This window comes from Heteronotia binoei, chromosome 10, assembly GCF_032191835.1.
Source record: "Heteronotia binoei isolate CCM8104 ecotype False Entrance Well chromosome 10, APGP_CSIRO_Hbin_v1, whole genome shotgun sequence".
Taxonomy (NCBI): domain Eukaryota; kingdom Metazoa; phylum Chordata; class Lepidosauria; order Squamata; family Gekkonidae; genus Heteronotia; species Heteronotia binoei.
The window spans coordinates 52,914,521-52,935,447 of NC_083232.1; the positions used below are offsets into that span (position 1 = coordinate 52,914,521).

The following is a 20,927-nucleotide window of genomic DNA, read 5'->3' on the forward strand; positions in this document are numbered from 1 at the left end:
ATATCATCAATATTTATCCTAGGAAACGATAAATAAATATTTGGGAACTTGAGTTGACTTTCCTTCTTTTTCCTCATTGATTCATTAATTAGGTATATAATATAGTAACAAATCATTGTTGAGGTATGACAAGGACCATGTACAGATACAAAGATTTTCTCAACCACTTTCTTGTTTTCAGGAAATTGGATGGTTTGATGACCATAAGAATGGCATTGGGGTTCTCTTAACCAGACTTGCTACAGATGCTTCTCAAGTCAAAGGAGTATGTGTTCTGTTGTTATTTTAAAATGTATTTCCACAGTAAAGATTTAATTGCACTGATTCAGACAACACGTTATTGTAGAAAGCAAAATTATTGGCCATTTTAAATTACCAGCCATTTTAAATATTGCATTGTTGGTGTCCTGAGCAATTTATGAATGGTATTCATAATGTAATTGTAATAATTACCAAGGTCAGGTGGTATCCTTTTACTAAAGTATGCACTTCATTCGGTATAATGCATCGAAGGTGACTTTCAGCCCATCAAAGGAGGGCTTATGAGAGGAACATCCACACTTCTTAAACACTTTGACAAAGAAAAGTACTTTTTTCCCATCAGTTCACTTATAGTGACTTATGACTTATGGTGACTGTGGCAAAACGGGCCTGTTCCACCCTGCCCTCCAAGATTTTTCCAACACCTGGAAAGGAGAGACAGTTTTGTGTAGTGGTTAAGTGTGCGGACTCTTATCTGGGAGAACCGGGTTTGATTCCCCACTCCTCCACTTGCACCTGCTAGCATGGCCTTGGGTCAGCCATAGCTCTGGCAGAGGTTGTCCTTGAAAGGGCAGCTGCTGTGAGAGCCCTCTCCAGCCCCACCCACCTCACAGGGTGTTTGTTGTGGGGGAGGAAGGTAAAGGAGATTGTGAGCCGCTCTGAGACTCTTCGGAGTGGAGGGCGGGATATAAATCCAATATCATCATCTTCTTCTTCTTCTTCTTTTCTTTCTCTCTTGGGTAACCCACCACTGCCTGACCAGGGCTGGACCATTCACTAGGCAAATTAGGTGATCGCCTAGGGTGCTGATGGTCCAGGAGCGGAGAATTGAACATAGTTCCCCCCTTGCCTCTAAGAGTCTCTGAGAGGCATAGTTGGTGGGGCTTTCTTACTTAGGGTTGCCATCTCTCGATAGGGAGATTTTGGGGGTGGAGCCCAAGGAAGGAACATATAATGCTGTAGAGTTTACCCTCCAAAGCAGCCATTTTTGCCAGGGGGAGTGGTCTCGTCTGGAGATGAGTTGTGATCAGTGTTCCCTCTAAGCTGAGTTAGTGTGAGCTAGTTCACAGTTTTTTAGCCTCTGGCTCACATAATTTTGTCTCAGCTCAGGAAGGATGGCTCCGAAGCAAACTAATGTATGTAGAAGCCAAATTGCTTGCCCACAATTTTAATACCAGTAACTCACAAAGTAGAATGTTTGCTCATAAGACTGCACAGCTTAGAGGGAACATTGGATGTGATGTTGGGAGATATCCAGGCTCTGCCTGGAGGCTGGCAACCCTATTTACTTCCTGGGCTGGAGTGTAAGTTTGCTGATTGTAGATTGGTGTGGAGAGATTCTAGAATGCCTTTATGAAAATCCTGATTATTAATTCTAACAAGGATAAACTGATATTGTATGTTGCTACTTGAAAGCCATCTATCATGTTCAAGATGTTGGTGGCATTGCTTTTCTTTAATGTTGGAGGCAGGGGTGGAATTCTAGCAGGAGTTCCTTTGCATATTAGGCCACACACCCCTGATGTAGCCAATCCTCCAAGAGCTTACAAGGCTCTTTTTTGTAAGCTCTTGGAGGATTGGCTACATCAGGGAGTGTGGCCTAATATGCAAAGAAACTCCTGCTAGAATTCTATCCCTGGTTGGTGGCATTTTGCAACTGTTAGTCAAGGCCAAAGGGGAAAATAAATGCTTCTGCAAAGCCACCTTTAATTGAACTTGCAGATGTTAAAATAGTGACATACATAACACCAAGTCATTGAAACATGGAGCTTTTGTGTTTTCTTCTAAACTGTAATTCTGACATCAATAGACTTCACTTGTTTTGTTTGTCCTTTATGGAAGAAAAATAAGTTAACTTCAAATGCTCTCTCATTTCAGGCTACAGGAAGTCGACTGGGCTTATTAACTATGACCATCTTTACCCTCCTTGCTGCTATTATTATTGCTTTTGTCCATGGCTGGCAATTAACATTACTCATACTGGCCTGTGTTCCTTTTGTTGCAATTGCAAATGCTATTAGATTTCGATCAGTGGCTGGACATGCATTAAAGGATCAAAAAGCCCTTGAAGAGGCTGGAAGAGTAAGTTCTCCAGATCATAAATGCATATACATGATTAGATCCATGGCAGTGGACAATACATGCAACACTTAACTTAACTTTCATTCACGTCAGTCATGCTTATCCACGAATCCCTTGGTTGCATGAGAATGGGACCTGTGTACATGACCATGGCAAAATCTCACCAGATTTTTTTTCTGAAGACTACAGAACTAGTTAAGTTCTCTGTATAGCCACATATGACTTTCTAAAGGATGTTATCTAGGCTTTTCCTACTTTGGGATAGCCTGGAAGGCACAGGAGAGAGCACAGAACCATGATACAACAGTGGCATTGTGTGTTGCCCATTCACTTGCTCACCTTGCCATAAAGCAGGGGTGGGGAATGTCAGGCCCGAGTGCCATTTACGGCCCTTGAGATCACTTGGTCCAACCCTCAGGGATTGCTGGGCCAAGCCAAGCCATGTGGCAGCCTCCTTGGGGCCTGGCTGGCTGACCAGGATCACTGTGAGGCCTGGAAAAGTCACTGTCACAGTTCAGGCAAGTTTTCCCCACATTTCTTTATTTTTCTTTTATTCTATTCCCCCCTCCATTTTTTTGTTTTTCTTTATTACTCTTTCTTCCCCATTTAATTTTGCTTTCTTTCCATTTCTACTCCCTTTTATTTCCCGTTCTTTCCATTTCTTCCCCCACATTTCTTTATTTCCCTTTCTTTCCCCTTTCTTCCCATTTCTTTATTTCCCTTTATTCCCCTTTCTTCCTCCAATTTAATTTCCCTTTATTTTCCTTTCTTCCCAGGCCCATAGCTATGAGGGGGCCTGTGGGGGCACAGCCCCCCCCCTGACTTCTGGGTGAGGCCCCTTGACTCGGGGGCCCCAACCAGCCCCGGGGCTTCTGCTGCATCCTCGAGCTCAGAACAGGGGGCAGAAGCAGTCCCCAGTCTCCCCCTCCAGTTAAAAGAGTAGGCCCTTTAAAAGAGTGTCCCCCCTCCAGCTGATCGGCAGGCCCTTTAACCCACCGGAGGCCAGAACTGCTTCTGCTGCCGGCTTCCCATGCTATTTGAGTGGCAGGGACTGTGGCGATGAGAATGATTGGGAGGAAGAGAAGCTCCTTCTCTTCCCTTCATGTCACTCTCATCGCCAGCTCCCTTCTGCCATGGGAGGGGGAGCAGTGGCCCCCGCCACTTCTGGGAGATCTCCTCCTTGTCCCATCCTCGACTTTCCCTGCCCACCACTCACTCTGGCTGTGCCATGGCAGCTCTCCTCAGGGGACCCTCCGCTGCTGCCACACATGTTCGGTAGCTATTGGAAGAGGGAGGGAGACGTGGTCAAGCCTTGGCCAGCCGCAGGCACACCCCACCAGTTAGCCAGTTTTCAGATGGGCCACTTACACCTGGGGCAGAGAAAAAGGGCCAGCCATTCGTGGGTTGGGCGCCGCATTTAGAGCCTGCCGGCTATTTGTGGACTGGGTGCCTGTCTGAGCCTGCTATGCTCCTGCAAGTCTAGCTGGCCACGGTGCTCCTTGCTTGGCTGGTGATGAGGAGCAGGGGTGCTCTAGGACCCTGTGGAGCAGCCCCTGCCAACTGCCTGTTGTCAGCCAGCTGTGACTCTCTTGGCAGTGACTCTCTCGAGGCAGCCAGGAGCCTCTATAAATTTTAGAAACATTTCAATGTCTAAAAGCTTCCCCCCCCACGCACACACACATCCCAGTAAGTAATTGTTCCCATCTGACTGCAAAACTTTCCCCTTCTGCTGCATATCTGAAGCTATTCATGTTATCTTTTGTAATTCACAAGGTAAAACTCCCCCCCCCCATACACATAAGGAAAGAGCATTTCCTCTTTTAAGCCCCACCCCCCTCCTTCTTCGGTCTCTCTAGCAAGCCATTCATTTTGCTCCAGCTCCACAGCACTGGTTCCATGACTTCCTCCTACCAAGCGAATGACTCAATGCATATTTAAATAACAAGACACCCTGTGTGTTCACTGTAATTTGTGAACAGGTCTTGCGTGCATGCATCTGTGTTGGGGGGGGGGGAAGGCTGGCAATATGCTTTCAATACAGTTATCCTTATTTTTGGGTAGTAGAACTGTGATATATGGACTTCAATTGATAGAGCTGACAACTCTGGCTGGTAAATTCCTGGATATTTTGGGTGGATCCTGAGGAGGTCAGGGAGCTCAGTGGCATGTAAAGTCCAGAAGAAGAAGAAGATACTGGATTTATATCCTGCCCTCCACTCCGAAGAGTCTCAGAGCAGCTCACAATCTCCTTTACCTTCCTCCCCCACAACAGACACCCTGTGAGGTGGGTGGGGATGGAGAGGGCTCTCACAGCAGCTGCCCTTTCAAGGACAACTTCTGCCAGAGCTATGGCTGACCCAAGGCCATGCTAGCAGGTGCAAGTGGAGGAGTGGGGAATCAAACCAGGTTCTCCCAGATAAGAGTCTGCACACTTAACCACTACACCAAACTGGCTCTCCACATTCCCCCCCCCCCGCCTAAAAAGCCACCCTGTACAGAGGAAATTATCTCCGTAGTCCAGAGAACAGTTGTTATTCTGGGTGATCTCCAGGCCCTGCCAGGAGGTTGGTAGCCCTGCGACTAAACCCACCAAATAAGAGGACTAAAGGTAGTTCTGCTTCCCATTGCTTCAGGTGACCTTCCTGTAGTTTGCTTTAATTTTTACACACACCCCTTCCCTCCCAGCGTTGTTATTCCAAGGAGGTCTCCCATCCAAATACCTTGCCAGAGCAATTTAAAGTTTTTTGAAAATTGGTTATCATTGGGGGGGAGGCAAGAAATTAGCTTTGCCTAGGGCACACAGTACAGTGCCAATTGCTTTATATATTATATTGTCAGGATAAGTATTGTGGTCTCCCTGTAAGATCAGACCCAACTGAGACTGCTGCTTCAGAGTTACAGCTGGGTGTCTCCACAAACATGTGAGTCTGCTATTGTGTCAGTGCTTGGATCTTAGTGAATCATACATACTGTTGTATTTAATTCATTATCTTGAAGAAGTACGATGTTAAACTTCTCATTGAGAGCACCTGGCTCTGGCTGCAGTCTTTTAAAAAGTTTCTTGGGGTGTAAGCCTTACTTCTGAGTAGACCTGCTTAGGACAGTAGCTTTTCATTTCAATTAATCAGTTGCTACAGTTTGTCTCTGTCAGGAAATTTATGTCTCTATTACCTTTATTGTTATGGACACTCTTTGAATTTTACTCAATCACAACACTTACCACAACTTCTCATGACATAATATTGTTCCCAGTGGCTAAATTCATGAGACTAAGACCCAGTGTTCCTTAAACATATGATAGCATTTTATTCCTCTATGTACCCAAAATACAGTAAAAGAAGAAAAACAATTTCCAGTTCTCAGATATTAAAGCTTTTAAGCTTATACCTTATTACTTAACTTCTACTTATACATTATACCTGCTAATATCTAAGTCCAGCAAGCATTTGCAGAGACTAAGTCCCAAAAGCTTTCAGACAATCTAAGAGAGATCGCTACAGGAGAATTGGCTGGTACCCCAGAGACAGGACTGAATCTACATGTTTTTTAAGGAGGGGCAAAATTAAGAAATGGTGCCCCCTTATGGGCCAATTCTACCTTATGGGCCCATAGAATAGAATGGACTCCATACCCAATTTGGCACACACACCCAAGTAGCACCTGGGGCAAGCACCCCTTCTGCCCCCCCCCCCCCCAGATCCGGCCCTGCCCAGAGAACAGTTTTATTCTCTGACTTGGCAGCAAGAAATAGTGTGAAATACAGCCCTTTTATAGTATCTAACGTGTGAACCCCTTTCTCATCAAAGACTTTTTAAATATAAAGACCTTGTATTATCCATGGTTTTAGTGATTCCTACAACCAATAAATTGTGACCAAAAATGCAGCTTTTTTCAGCTTTAACAATGTTAACAATGAAAATACCCCTCACCCACTCAGTGAGCTTTATAAGGAGAAAGAAAAGTCTTCTTCACAAGGAAACTTGTCCAGGAAACTAGGCTGGAATGCAAGGTTTCTCTGCAGCTTGCACACAGCTTGGAAGTTTATCTTCCCTTGCTGAGGCCTCTTCACTCCCTACATGTCCTCCTGTGCTTGAAGCCGTTCTCCCTCTGCCATCCAACGCCACTGTCTTCCAAAGCTGCCCTTGAAGCCACCACTAAAGCCACCACCATCCTCTCTCCAAAGTTGCCTGCTTCTTATCTACACAGCTCTCCTATCCCAGGTGTTCTTCATTTACAATGTGTGTAGGATTTAACCTCCCTGCTGTCCTGGGACTGCCATTCACATGGAGAAGGGCTGTATGGCTCACCATTTATCTCCTCATGTAATTTCCACTACACATCTTGCTCATAAATCTTTATTTTGACATATCCCTTAGCATCTAGATAACAGACGCACTTAAGTGTTGGCTAATTGGCATCCCTCTTTGATGCCATCTGGACACTGACAATGTCCAGCGAGAGAATCTTGATAACAGGAGTTTCTCATCTCTAGTAAACCCAAACATTTTTCTTGCCAATAATACTCTTTTCTATCTCTTGTCCCGTCTGAGATGTCCTGATTACACCCTTATCTGACCTAAGATACACTCTTTCAGGCAGCTGTCTTGCAAAGCATCCTGGGGCTTGTAGTCAGTAAGTGTTTGAGTGCTTTAAACAGTGAGTGTTTCATAAAGTGAATTAATGTTTCATAAAGGTGCCAACCTAGAATTTTTCCATGGCAGTCTCTTTTTAAGCTACTTGCTTTTATACCATTGAAACTGGCTATATAGCCAATTGTAAGTTAAACTGGGTTTGCTGTGTCTAAAAAAAAAAGTTGCATTATAATAAACAGCAAAAGGGGGAGCTAAAACAGAATTTTTTTCTTATTTCTCAAATTAGATTTCAACAGAAGCTGTAGAAAACATAAGAACAGTGGTTGCATTAACAAGAGAAGACCGATTTTTTGAGCAGTATAAAAACAAGCTTAGAAGGTCCATACAGGTAATTCATGCAAGACACTGACTTCTTCGTATGTTGTGGTGGAAAATGAGGGGATGCTGAGTGTAGACAGTATTACTGAGTAAGATCTTGATAAGGGAACGAAGTAAAACTAAATTTGCTTAATGTATAATAGTACAGTTCTTGGTCTTACTTACCCTAATCTCTGTCTTACTTACCCCAACACATCTAAATTAAAGTACATATGCTCAGTGTGCAATGGTTCTCCTGGGGCTTACTGATCACTACTGCTTCTCCTCAGGGCCCTTTGTAACACCCATCTCTCTCTGATTGCTCAACTGTGCAGCTCTGTGTTCTGAGGTAAAAATCAGTTAATGGACCAGTCACAGACTTTCAGCCTAACTTGCCTCACAGGGTTGTTGTTCAGATCAAAGGGGGAGAGGAGAATGATGTAAGCTGCTTTGGTTCCCCCCCACACACACACACACACTATGAAGAAAGACTGTCCTTTTCCTATGTAGAGGCTTCAGGGAGGGGGAAGGCAATGAAAACCTGAAGTCAGAGGGGCAGATAAATGGACGGATATAGGGTTGCCAACTCCAGGTTAAGAAATTCCTAGAGATCTGAGGGGTGAAGCATGGAGAGGGTGGGGTTTGAGGAGGGATAGGACCTCAGAAAGCTGCAATGCCATTTCCTACTGGGGAACAACTAGAGATCAATCAGATTTACAACTGCTTTCTAGATGGCAGAGATCAGCTCCCTTGAAGTGGGGGGAGTCAATGCCTTCAATTGGGTGGGGAGAAGATAGCAAGGGTGGCAGGCACTCACCCAGAGCCTTCTTCTAGAGCCTGTTGTGTTTTTCTTCACAACAGGCCTTACTCCTAGTATTTAAAAAAAACATTCCCAGAGAAATCTTGCATTGCATACCTTTAACAAACTGTGGAATTAAACACTATCTGGTAACACTTCCAGTATTGTACTTCATTAATGAAGATGAATGTATGTTCAATGCAACTTACTGTGCATAAGGATTTTACTGGAGATGTCCCAGTTGCATGGAAGTAACATGATTGAATACATATAAAGAGACTTACCTGTTGGACATGCTTGGACTCTCTCATTTCCTGTTTATGCACATATCCATTGTGGTACAAGAACTGGAGTTCACGGCATATATGGAGATATTTTGTGAAATTGTGTTTGCACTCTTCATAATTCGATGTAAAATTGTGTGACTGAGATTATTGTTGCACAGAGCCTTGGTACTTGCTTTTTTTCCCTCCACCTGGAAAGTGGCAATCCACCTGAGAGGGAGTTTCAACCTTCCCCCCCCCCCCCCACACACACAAGTTTATTAATCCGAGCTGACCTTCCTACCTCTCCTCCAGTTGTTGTTCCCTTACAGTTAACATTTTTAATACTAATCAGAAGACAGATCTAAATCAGTGGCAATTCTTGTAGCATGTATGTTTGTTACTACTAAAAATATAGGTGCTCTGAAAAGTATATTTTTTTCTAAATTCTTTTTTTTTATTGACTGTATCTTATGTCAGGGACTCATTGAAAAAAGCTCCACTTAGTGGGTTTACATATGGAATATCCCAGTGTACCAACTTTTTTATAAATGCTGCTGTCTTCAGATTTGGAGCATGGCTTATTACACATTGTTTGTTAAATGCTGAACAATTCTTTATGTGAGTATGTTTTCTGTTTTTAAGACCCATAGTAATGGAAATAATTGGTTTTAACTATTTACTAAGCTACAGTGTACAGCTGTGTGTGTGTGTGTGTGTATATATATATATATATATATATATATATATATATATATATATATATATATATATGAAATCATTTGTGGTATATTCATTTCTTCAGAGTTATTAAATAAGGCAAGGCAGACACAGAGCGGCGGGAAGATCGGGCCTGCAAGAGCAGCAGCGGTGGAGAGAGCAGGGGCTGCCAGAACAGAGGTCCCCTCCATCGGAAATTTTATTCTGCAGGCCCCCCCACCTAAAATTTTCTGGCTGCAGGCCTGGTCCTATGCATGTCTATGCAGAAGGTCCACTATGTTGATTGGGACTTAGTCCCAAATAAACATGCATAGGATTGCAACCTATACTGTTAATTCTATAATGTCATATAGTAAAAGTTTAAATGCAAAATCATGTGATACACTTAATGATACAGAAGTTAAAATAAGTAAGTTTTAAAAGAAAGTAAGTGTTGCATATATTCCAGGGCATTCTGGCCTTTAAAGGTACCTGAGAAAATGCAGCTCCCATTCAGTGTGGCTTTTGTAGATGTAGATCCCTTGATCGCCCCCAGAATAACAGCTTTTGTTGTTCAGTGAAGACCCCTCATTCCTTTCTCGCCAGCTAAAAATCTGGCTGATATAACCCTGCCTTTCCAAATTACACTGTATAAATTCAAATGGGTAGCCATGTTGGTCTAAAGCAGCAAAACAAAGTTTGAGTCCAGTTTTATTCTGGGTATAAGCGTTCATGTGCATGTACACTTCAGATATATTGAAACAGAAGTCACCAACCATTACATATAGGTAGAGGGTGGAAAGGATGTTTCCAGCAAGGGCTAATTGGAGTTGAGATGCATAATGCATAATAAAAGAGTTGACAGACAGACATAAGAACAGAATGACCTTAGCATGTGTAGAGAGATGCAGTGAGACACTATAAAACTTAATCTTTGATCTGCAGGCTATGTTGCTGTGTCTTTTGTTTTCTAGTGCAGCTGCTTAATATCTGTGTTTTGTGATTCTAGAGTCTTTGCTTCTGTGATTTTTGCTGCTATGAATGTTGGGCAGTCTAATTCTCTTGCACCAGATTTTGGTAAATCAAAAGTTTCTGCTCAAAGAATTTTTCAGCTTTTGGATCGGAAACCTCAAATTGATAGCTACAATGAAGAAGGTGAAAAACTGGTGAGGTTTTCTTTATCATGCTAAAGAAAGCTTTTGATTTGATTTTATTTAAATAATCTTTTATGTTTCTCTTTGCAAATAAATAAACAGTAGCAATTTTTTAAATTGTAACCTGATGGAATTTTTAACTTTTTCCACTGAAGAAACTGCCATGGGACATTCTCCTGCACAAGTTATATAAGCCAGTCAAGAAAGGAAATTATACCTATTCTCTTAAAGTCTAACTATATATGATGTTTTCTTTTTTTCTTATGTGGGTCCATGACCAGACATCCACTTGTGACTTCTATTTGGAGAACTTTTCATATGCAAGCTCAGCTATTACCAGAACTGCAGTATATCAGAAGGGGGATTGAGCTCGTGCCATTTTCCTGACCCGAAATGGACTCTGAGAGCCACTTTGTGCCCATTAGGGAAAACGTGCATATAACCCAGAGGAGAACTTACTTCTGTCATCTAGAGATCAGTTGTAATCCCATGAGATCTCCAGGTCCCACCTAGATGCTGGTTACCCAACCATGTGTGCTCATGGTTATCCTAATGGAGCAAGCAGCAAATCCCTGGAGCCATTTTAAGTAGGGTTGCCAAGTCCAATTCAAGAAAGATCTGGGGACTTTGGGGGTGGAGCCAGGAGACTTTGGGGGTGGAGCCAGGAGACATTAGGGGTGGAGCCAAGATCAAGGCTGTGACAAGCATAATTGAACTCCAAAGGGAGTTCCGGCCATCACATTTAAAGGGACGGCACACCTTTTCAATTCCTTCCTTCCATAGGAAATATTGAAGGATAGGGGCACCTTCTTTTGGGGCTCATAGAATTGGACCCCCTGGTCCAATCTTTTTAAAACTTGGGGGGTATTTTGGGGAGAGGCACTAGATGCTATACTGAAAATTTGGTGCCTCTACCCCAAAAAACAGCCCCCCCCCAGTGCCCCAGATACCCGCAGATCAATTCTCCATGATTTTCTATGGGAATAAATCTCCATAGGGAATAATAGAGTTCCCAGAAGACATTTCCCTCCCCTCCCCTCGCTTTCTGACGACCCTGAAGCAGGGGGAGGGTCTCCAAACCAGGGGATCCCCTGCCCCCACCTGGGGATTGGCAACCCTAGTTTTAAGTCAAGTCAGGAAAATGGCACAAGGAGAGGCTACAATTCTCTTGATCTAATTCAAATCAGCCTGCACATGTTGGGAATTAAATTCCCAGTGTGCAACATGTATCTGATCACCTAGACACAAGAAGGGTTTAAGGGAAACAGTGTGCAATTAGGTCCTCATGAACTAAACATGAAAACTTATAATTTCATAATTCCTGTTACCTTCATCAAAAACTTTCCATTGAACATAATTTTGCGCTCATTTTGTAAGAATCAGAGAGAGGAAAAATGTGTTTCTTGCCAGATCATTATTAAATCTCTTGCAGTTTATTTGCTTGTATGGATAATATAGATGTCACCTCTCACAAGCAAAAATGATAGTATAAAATCTTTAAAATAACATAAGTGATCAATATTAAACACAGGCTCTATTTTTAAAAACTCATTCTCTCTAGAAGAAATTTGAAGGCAACATTGAATTCAGGGACATCCATTTTGTATATCCAACCAGAAGAGAAGTTCATGTTTTGCAAGGGGTCAATATAAAGGTTAATAAAGGACAGACTCTGGCACTTGTGGGGAGCAGCGGCTGTGGAAAAAGCACCTCCATTCAACTTCTGGAGAGATTTTATGACCCAGGATCAGGACACGTGGTAGGTCAACATCCACCCTTGGACCTTAATTGGAAGGAAACATTGCATCAGAAACATTTCTTCACCAAATTATAAACACCCACCAAATTTTCACGAGTCTTTTAAAAGCAAAAAAGATCTTTTAATCCCATAATCTACAAAAAAACCCCTGATCTCAGCTCATCTCAGAAAATGGCTTCCTAGTTAAGCAAGTGATTCTCTGTGGCATCCAAAATGACTAGTGCTATTCACCATATGGATTACTGCCATCATGTTTCATTGTCTCCCTAGACCAGGGGTGGCCAAACTGTGGCTCTGGAGTCACATGTGGCTCTTTCACACATATTGAGTGGCTCTCAAAGCCTCCACCACCCCATCAGCTGGCTTGAAGAAGCCATTTGTCTCTTTAAATCACTTCTCCAAGCCAAGCCAGTTGGCAGCTTGGAGAACACAGTTAAAATTATAGTTGCTTTTTTTCTATCTCTCCCTCTCCAATCTATTTGCCTCCCTTCCCCCTTTCCCCTTCCTGTCTTGTGGCTCTCAAACATCTGATGTTTATTCTATGTGGCTCATGATAAGCAAGTTTGGCCACCCTGCCCTAAAGTAGCCAGTTTGGTGTAGTGGTTAAGTGTGCGGACTCTTATCTGGGAGAACCAGGCTTGATTCCTCACTCCTCCACATGCAGCTGCTGGAATGGCCTTGGGTCAGCTATAGCTCTTACAAAGGGTGTCTTTGCAAGGGCAGCTGATGTGAGAGCTCTCTCAGCCCCACCCACCTTACAGGGTTAGGGTTGCCAAGTCCAATTAAAGAAAAATCTGGGGACTTTGGGGGCGGAGCCAGGAGACTTTGGGGGTGGGGCCAGGAACAAGGATGTAACAAGCATAATTGAACTCCAAGGGAGTTCTGGCCATCACATATAAAGGGACAGCACACCTTTTTAAATGCCTTTCTTCCATAGGAAATAATTAAGGATAGGGGCACCATCTTTTGGGGCTCATAGAATTGGACCCTCTGGTCCAATCATTTTGAAACTTGGGGGGTATTTTGGGGAGAGGCACTAGATGCTATACTAAAAATCTGGTGTATCTACCTCAAAAAATAGCCCCCCCAGAGCCCCCAATACCCACAGATCAATTCCCTATTATTCCCTATGGGAATCATTCTCCATAGGGAATAATAGAGTGCCTAGTAGACATTTCCCTCCCCCCCATGCTTTCTAAAGGGGGGGGGCCTCCATACCAGGGAATCCCCCCTCTCTGCCCCCTCCCTCTCTCTCACACACACACACAAACACTTACCGTACTTGGTCTTCTTCCAGCAGAATATGCTTGCTGGGAAAACGAAAGCAAGGCTCCACAGGAAAAGAAAGGGAGGGGCCGTTCTCATGGAAACTGTTACTTTCCCATGAAGCCCTTCCTGTTTCCTGTTTCCTGTGCAGCCTTAAAGGGGCACATTTTAAAACAGATCAGAAACTCTACAACATGATGCCTAAAGGTATGTTCTCTCCCCCCCCGCCCCCAGATTTTTTGAGAGCGGGGGAGGAGGATGCAATTTTGGGGGTCCCCCGCCCTGGCTGGGAAGCCTATACAGGGTGTCTGTTGTGGGGGAAGAAGATAAAGGAGATTGTAAGCCGCTCTGAGACTCTGATTCAGAGAAAAGGGCAGGGTATAAATCTACGGTCTTCTTCTTCTTCTAGGAAGATAAAGATTCTCAGTATGGTGGCAGTGAGCCACACACAAAAATGCCAAACTAAATTATATGTTTGGCCACGTCAGAAGGAGGTTCTGATCCAAATTGATTTCCCACAGCCACATGCAGCTGCAAGAAACTTACTTCCCCAAGTAGTTCAGGGCCCAATTTAGATTGGGACATCTGTACTGCAGGTAGGGTTGCCAAGTCCAATTCAAGAAATATCTGGGGACTTTGGGGGTGGAGCCAGGAGACATTGGGGGTGGGGCCAGGAGCAAGTTGTGACAAGCACAATTGAACTCCAAAGGGAGTTCTGGCCATCACGTTTCAAGGGACTGAACACCTTTTAAATGCCTTCCTTCCATAGGAAATAATGAAGGATAGGGGCACCTTCTTTTGGGGCATATAGAATTGGACCCCCTGGTCCAATCTTTTTGAAACTTGGAGGGTATTTTAAGGAGAGGCACTAGATGCTGCGCTGCAAATTTGGGGCCTCTACCTCAAAAAACAGCACCCGCAAAGCCCCAGATACTTGTGGATCCATTCTCCATTATTTCCTATGGGAATAGCTCTCCATAGGGAATAATAAAGTTCCCAGCAGATATTTCCCTCCCCTCCCCCTGCTTTCTGATGACCCTGAAGTGGGGGGAGGGCCTCCAAACCAGGGGATCCCCTGCCCCCACCTGGGGATTGGCAACCCTATTCATATCTATAACTTGTGAAGAGACAAACCAGCAGAAGTACAGCTGAGCATGCATTCCCAGCACAATCAGACCCTACAGAAGGAAAAAGGGCTCTCAGCAGCAGTCTCCAACAGACACATGCAGCTAGGAATCTGCATCCGAAGCACCCCACTTTCCCCGGTGCCCCTATCCTAGAAGCCTTCCAGGGTCAGCAGCCACTCACCCCCTCTCTGGAACGCAGGCAGCCTCTTCCGCACAAAGACAACCGCCAATAGCAGGCAACGACTCGAGCTCGCTCCACCACCCTACGCCAAGTATTCCTCTGCTCGCTAAGCATTTTGGGAAATGTAGTCCGTAGTGGACTTCAAGCGTTCAGTGATCTGTTTGCCGTTCTCCCCCTCCCCTCCCCCCGCTTTCCCTTTTATGGCCAGTGGGGGGAGGAGGCTCCAAATTGGGGGTCTCCAGGCCTAGCGGGGGATTTGGGAACCCTAACTGCAGGTGGAGGGGTTGTAGCTCTTCCCTGTTGTGTTTTCCCAAGCCAAAATGTCCAAGGGAGCATTTCAGTTTGGGAAAATGGCACAGGAATGAAAGCAGGAGACCCTCCTCCCCATCATTGCAGTCCTTATTTGAATAAATCCCCCATCTGTATATCCTAGATTTCAATAAAACCCACTTTCAAATCGTGAAACTTGGAGGGCTGAGAGGAGGGACATTGTACCTTCACAAACTGTGACATCCTTCTCTTCCCATCCTACTTTTAATTTCACAGTGAAGTGTTTCTGTACTACTTCTATTGGTTTTCACCCTTCCAATTTCTAGTTTGTAGATGGAGTGGACACAAAATTTCTGCAAATACAGTGGTTAAGATCCCAGCTAGGCCTTGTGCAACAGGAGCCTATTCTGTTTGACTGCAGCATTGCAGAGAACATCCAATATGGAGACAACAGCAGAGTTGTCAGCCAGGAGGAAATTGAGGAAGCAGCCAAAGCTGCTAATATACATGATTTTATACAAAATCTCCCAGAGGTAAATAAAAATGTACTTTCATTATCCAACTCCTGTCTGCAAGGACAACTGTGCCCATTCCTCCTTCTTTTCTCATATTCTGGCAAGAGGTTTTTAAAAATAATCTTATCCAACTTTTAGCTGTTGTTTTACCTGTAACCAATTAATTTTAATGGTCCAGAATTATATATTATATACAACTTTTCTAAAAAAGCTAACTATGAAATGCATGTTGTTTCTCCTTCTATGTCTGCATTTCAAATATTCTGTACCCCTGCTTATGGCACTGGCATTCATTCACAGAGAAAGCTCACAAGGCCTGTGATCTGTCTTTTCAAACTGCAGAAATATAATACACGAGTAGGTGATAAAGGAGCACAGCTTTCTGGAGGCCAGAAACAAAGAATAGCCATTGCCCGTGCTCTTGTCCGTAAGCCAGCAGTTCTACTCCTTGACGAAGCAACATCTGCCCTTGACACTGAAAGTGAAAAGGTGTGTAAACCCTTGCTTTACTGTTCACAATACAAATGAGAAATATTTGATAAGTTTTACAATATGTGTTATGTCTCTATCCTATCATTGTAAATATGTTTTGTATTTTGCTGTTGACTGTAGATTGTGCAGAAGGCCTTGGACAATGCCAGAAAGGGTCGAACATGTATCGTTATTGCTCACCGGTTGTCCACTATCCAGAATGCTGACATCATAGCAGTAATCCAAAATGGCAAAGTGATGGAACGAGGAACTCACTCTCAACTGCTAGCAATGGGAGGGTTCTATCATACACTGGTCAATGCACAAGTGTCCCAGTAGCCTAGGTTCTAAAGTTTGTCCTATTCTAGGCATAGAATCTCTGTAGAAGGAACAGCCAGGATCCAAAGAACTAATATAGCTGTTTCTATGTGAGCCCAAGGTAGCTTTGAGCTTGTGTTTTGCCTTATCAGAGGAACCTTTGAAACCATGGGTGGGAGAATTCTGCCATATAGATAACAAATGTCAAAAATTCTACCAGGCATGCTTCTCCTAATTAGACTTTGAGAGCACTTAAAATTCTTTGAATTGTTGCCATGATTATGACTAGCTATGCTATGTTCGTAAAATTGTCATCAAGTAGTGTTGATACAAAATGCAGGCATGTTGGGTGCATACATGAAAAGAAAATTAGATATTTATATGTGGGGGGGGGGGGTTGTACATGATGCTGATTTTGACTTTTGTAATATGCATAGATTGGCAAAGCCAATAACTTTTAATAAACCTTATTGGTAAGGCTGGAACATGCCTTGTGAGTCATTCTGATTTAGAGCATATCCTAAGAGATTTAATATGTGCAGTTATCTAACCCATAAGAATCTAGCAGCAGAGAGTAGGAGAAAACAGAGATCTATCTTCTGTTCAACCAGGTAAATCAGAATAGCACTAAAGTATGGCTATTTTTAAAAAATAACTTCTTTAAAAGATTGTTAGAATATCTTTAAAATTTATTGTTGAGTGTTACTAACATTTTGAAGTTGGTATTACATGAAAATATTTAAATATCACATTTAACAAAGTCCGTATTTCCTGCAGTTTATGGATAGTTGTCAGTATGTAAATATTGGGTTATTCCTCTTCCCTAATGCCTGTTAGAAATATTTTCCATTTCTTGCTAACTTTCACAAATGTCATTGGCATGAAATGCAAAACCCCAAAACTGTTCCTTGCCCTGTTTCTTTTTTTTCCTCCAGCTTGTCCAAACACTTGCTATTTCTTTATCTTCTAACCCAAGAATCTGAATGTACCAAAGAATACAAAAAAATTATCTTAACATTATAAGAAACTAAATTAGATCACTTCATATCAGAAGTGTTTGCTTTGCTGGTTTTAAAAGAACAAAACAGAAGAGAGAACAAGAGGTCAGCTGGTATATGTTTCTGAGGCGTCTTTTCATTTCTCCTAACTAAGGAAATCTGTAGAACTCCACACTTGGGAAACACCCAGAAATTGGCGCAATTGCAGGTATTTCTTTTCTTTTCTTTTCTTTTTTTTTTTTGCATCTTTGCTTCATTTTGGAGTTAATACTGCAAAAAAAAAATTTCTTCATTGACAATTGACTGATCTTTTCCAAATGTTCTTTCTACAAACACAAACATTGCAAAATTTAATTCTGAATATCCAGTATTAATTTATTTTCCTCATTATGAATAATTCAAATTTGTTGGTAGCCCTGGGGTTTGAATCATAGATAATCTCTTGACTATATTCATATTTTAATTTTCCATGAGCATTTTTCATTTTTATTTGTCAACTGTAATGTTCTTTTTTAGCAAATTAACTGATGAATTTTGAAATAACTGCAAGGTCAATTACCTTGCAAGGATCTTCAGTTAGTTAAACAAGCCTATAACTGAAAAACATTACTCTCATCAAAACACACGGACTGGTGGCCCAACTATTTGCTAGCTCTAACTCTTATCAGTCTGGGTGCGCTTAACTTATTTTATGAGAGCAAGACAAAGCATTGTTACCTGAAATGGTCTCATCTTGATATTGGGGAGATTAGCTATGAGACTGGACAGCAAGCAGGGCAAAATAGACCACACACCTTTGTCTACCAAGGTCCAGTTTAGTAAGAAGATTCCAGATTTAAAAGAAACTAAGAAAAATTAGGAATGAAAATGGACTTTAAGAAGCAGCTATGGGGGTTATACTACCTTTCCAGAAGTGCAGACATCCATGTTGAAGAAGTCAGGGTGAGATGGTCACAACCAGTAGGTCACGTCCAAGAGAACCAGATACTAGCATAATGAAGGTGTAACCTGTCTAGGTGCCCACAAATTTCACACCTTTATACTATTTTGAGGGGTGGTCTCCCCTTCTGGAAGATGATGGATTCAGTGACCATTCATGGCCCTTCCATGGCAAACTGAATAGGTTCCCAGGTTTAGACAAAAGATGAGAATGGGTGCTAATGGGTGTCAGGAAAAATCATAATGATCTTAATGGTCGGAATAATTTTTATCTTGGTACCCTGGGGCAGGAAGGACAGGGTTTGTGTGGCAGGAAGGAGGGGGTTTGAGTGCACAAGTTCATAACACAAAAGGGATTGGGTGGGGTGCTGAAGTCATGAGAGGATTAACCAGATATTGCCATCCAACTTTCAGTATGCAGATACTTTACCAAGTAGAACTTACTGTTATTGTCATCCCATTGTGTGTGTGGGGGGGGGGAGAGCAACTGGAGATTGCCCTTGAAAATGCCTTTTGCAACCTTGGACAGAAACCCTTGTGTGAAGCCTTGGCTGACTTCTGGGCACATGCAGAGCATGTCTTTACTTGGCCTGGGTCTCTAGTTCAGGTCAGTAATGGGGGCCCCTACCTTTTGGAGTGCTCCCATCAGGTAGGCAGCACCTCTTGGCTATAGCAACTAGAAATGTGTATGAATGGACATGTAAGGCTTTGAGAAGAATTATGTTGTTGCCAGCATAGACAGGGGAGGTATCATCGCTAGCTGGAATATGGCAGTGATCAAAGTTAGTGCTGTCTGAACAACCATGATCAACATAATCAGATTATGACCAACATAATCAAAGAATTGTTAGACACAGAGAGGGACAAAAGGGAAGTCCTGGCTTCCCAGCTTTTTGGAATTCTTTGAGGAAGTGAACAGACATATACACAATGATGACCTGGTAGGAATTACATACCTGGTCTTTCAAAAGGCTTTTGACAAAGTCCCTTACCAAAGACTCCTGAGTAAATTCAGCAGTCATGGATAGCAGTCATGGGATAAGAGGATGGGTTCTCCTATGAATTAAAAACTGGTTAAATGGAAGAAAGCAAAAAGCAGGGATCAATGGACAGTTCTCACAAAGGAGGGAAGTAAGAAGTGGGGTCCCACAAGGACCACTATTGGGGCCAGTACTATTTAATTCTTCAGTGATCTGGAACTAGGGATGACAGTTTCCAGATGACACAAAATTGTTCATAATGGTGAAAACCAAGGCTGACCTGCAGGGAGTGAAGGAATTATAGCCAATAGAACCGGGGAACTGGTTTTACAAGAGTCAGGAGACATTTTGTAAGATTTTAGTGTAAAACCACCATGAAGATCCAACCTAATATGAATGTTTTCATTAGTGATGATTTGTACAGTTGTGGAATATACCACAAAGAACTTTTAAAGAATGTTGTCTGGCCACAATTGTTGGTAATATGAAACAGGTAATATGGCCATATTTATAAATTAGTTGCTGTTCAGAGAGATTGCAACTTGAGTTCCAGGTACAAATTAAAATAAATAGAACAATAAAGCAATTGCTTCCTTCATTGAAATAGCATTCAGCATCTCATAAAGATGATGATAATGTTGAATTTATATCCCGCTCTCCACTTTGAATCTCCGAGTCTCAGAGCAGCTCACAATCTCCTTTATCTTCTTCTCCCACAACAGACACCCTGTGAGTTGATTGGGGCTGAGAGGTGATAAGCCCTCTCAGCCCCAACTACACTATTTCTACCAGTAGGCAGTAATCCTGGTAGCATAGTAGCTGCCCTTTCAAGGACAACCTCTGCCAGAGCTATGGCTGACCCACGGCCATTCCAGCAGGTGCAAGTGGAGAAGTGGGGAATCAAACCTGGTTCTCCCAGATAGCAGTCCGCACACTTAACCACTACACCATTTGCTATAAAACCATTTGATTTCTTAAATTTCTGAATGACAATCTGGATGCAAAGTGACCCGATGTCTTCAGCACTCTTCCAACAGTAATGTGTATCCACAACCTTCATCTCATCATGTTCAGAAGATTGTCAGAACTGGTCCTGAGTGGTGGAAGAAGAAAATGTGTGAATAAGGCCTTAGAAGAATTCTATGTGATTTGTACTATAATGTGCTAGGCGGCCTTTAATTTAGCCTTGCACAAATTCAAAAATTCATGTATGCTGCAGCAGGGTCACATTCACTTTGCTGACAGCATTATCAGACAGCTGTTCAGGGAGAAAAGGGGACTGGATTCAGTCTCTCTCCAAAAGGTGGTTTACATTTGAAACTGACAGCAAGCATGGAGTTCTAGTGTAACTGTATGAAACTGTTTACAGATCCCTGCTGCTGGATACAAAAAAAAAGCTAAAGCTAATCCAGACATGGCATGAATGCATGCCTGTGGTTTCCAAAAAGGATGCTGTGAACTTCAGCTCAAATGTGATTCCTAGGTGATTGTATCTTGCTGGACTTGCTTGAACAGATGCAAGAGAAGCTCCTGACTGCATTGCCTTGATGGTCTTTATCAAAGTTTGGGTGCAGCATTGTCACACCCACACAACGGTTGTTTATTCAGCAGAGTCAGGTGGTTGCCTGTTTGGTTCTTACTGTTCCAGGGTAGTGGTCTTTCTTTTTTCATTGCCATGATCACATCATTACACTATTTCTACCAGTAGGCAATAATCCTGGTAGCATGGTAGCTACACAGGAGCAGTTTGCTGAATTTTTCCAGTAGCTCATTGTATGTATTTTATGTTTAACAATGGAACTGCTTAGTATAATGCTTGTGTTACTTCCAAATAAAAGTTCAAACTCCTGTTGATTTATATGCCAACAATAAACTCACTCATAATCCAGATCCAAT

The 20,927-nt window shown here is 42.7% G+C and overlaps 1 protein-coding gene across 1 annotated transcript in view; it reads left to right on the plus strand.

Moving 5' to 3' along the window:
• The window catches only part of ABCB5 (ATP binding cassette subfamily B member 5), a 57,697-nt gene extending 41,098 nt beyond the window's left edge, over positions 1-16,599 (plus strand). Inside the window, 10 exon segments of the mRNA XM_060247702.1 lie at positions 182-265; positions 2,140-2,343; positions 7,222-7,305; positions 7,307-7,323; positions 8,835-8,975; positions 10,063-10,219; positions 11,769-11,966; positions 15,137-15,343; positions 15,668-15,814; positions 15,938-16,599. Of these exon segments, the coding sequence (XP_060103685.1) occupies positions 182-265; positions 2,140-2,343; positions 7,222-7,305; positions 7,307-7,323; positions 8,835-8,975; positions 10,063-10,219; positions 11,769-11,966; positions 15,137-15,343; positions 15,668-15,814; positions 15,938-16,135 (1,437 nt within the window). The 3' untranslated portion in view covers positions 16,136-16,599.
• Positions 16,600-20,927: the final 4,328 nt, after the last annotated feature.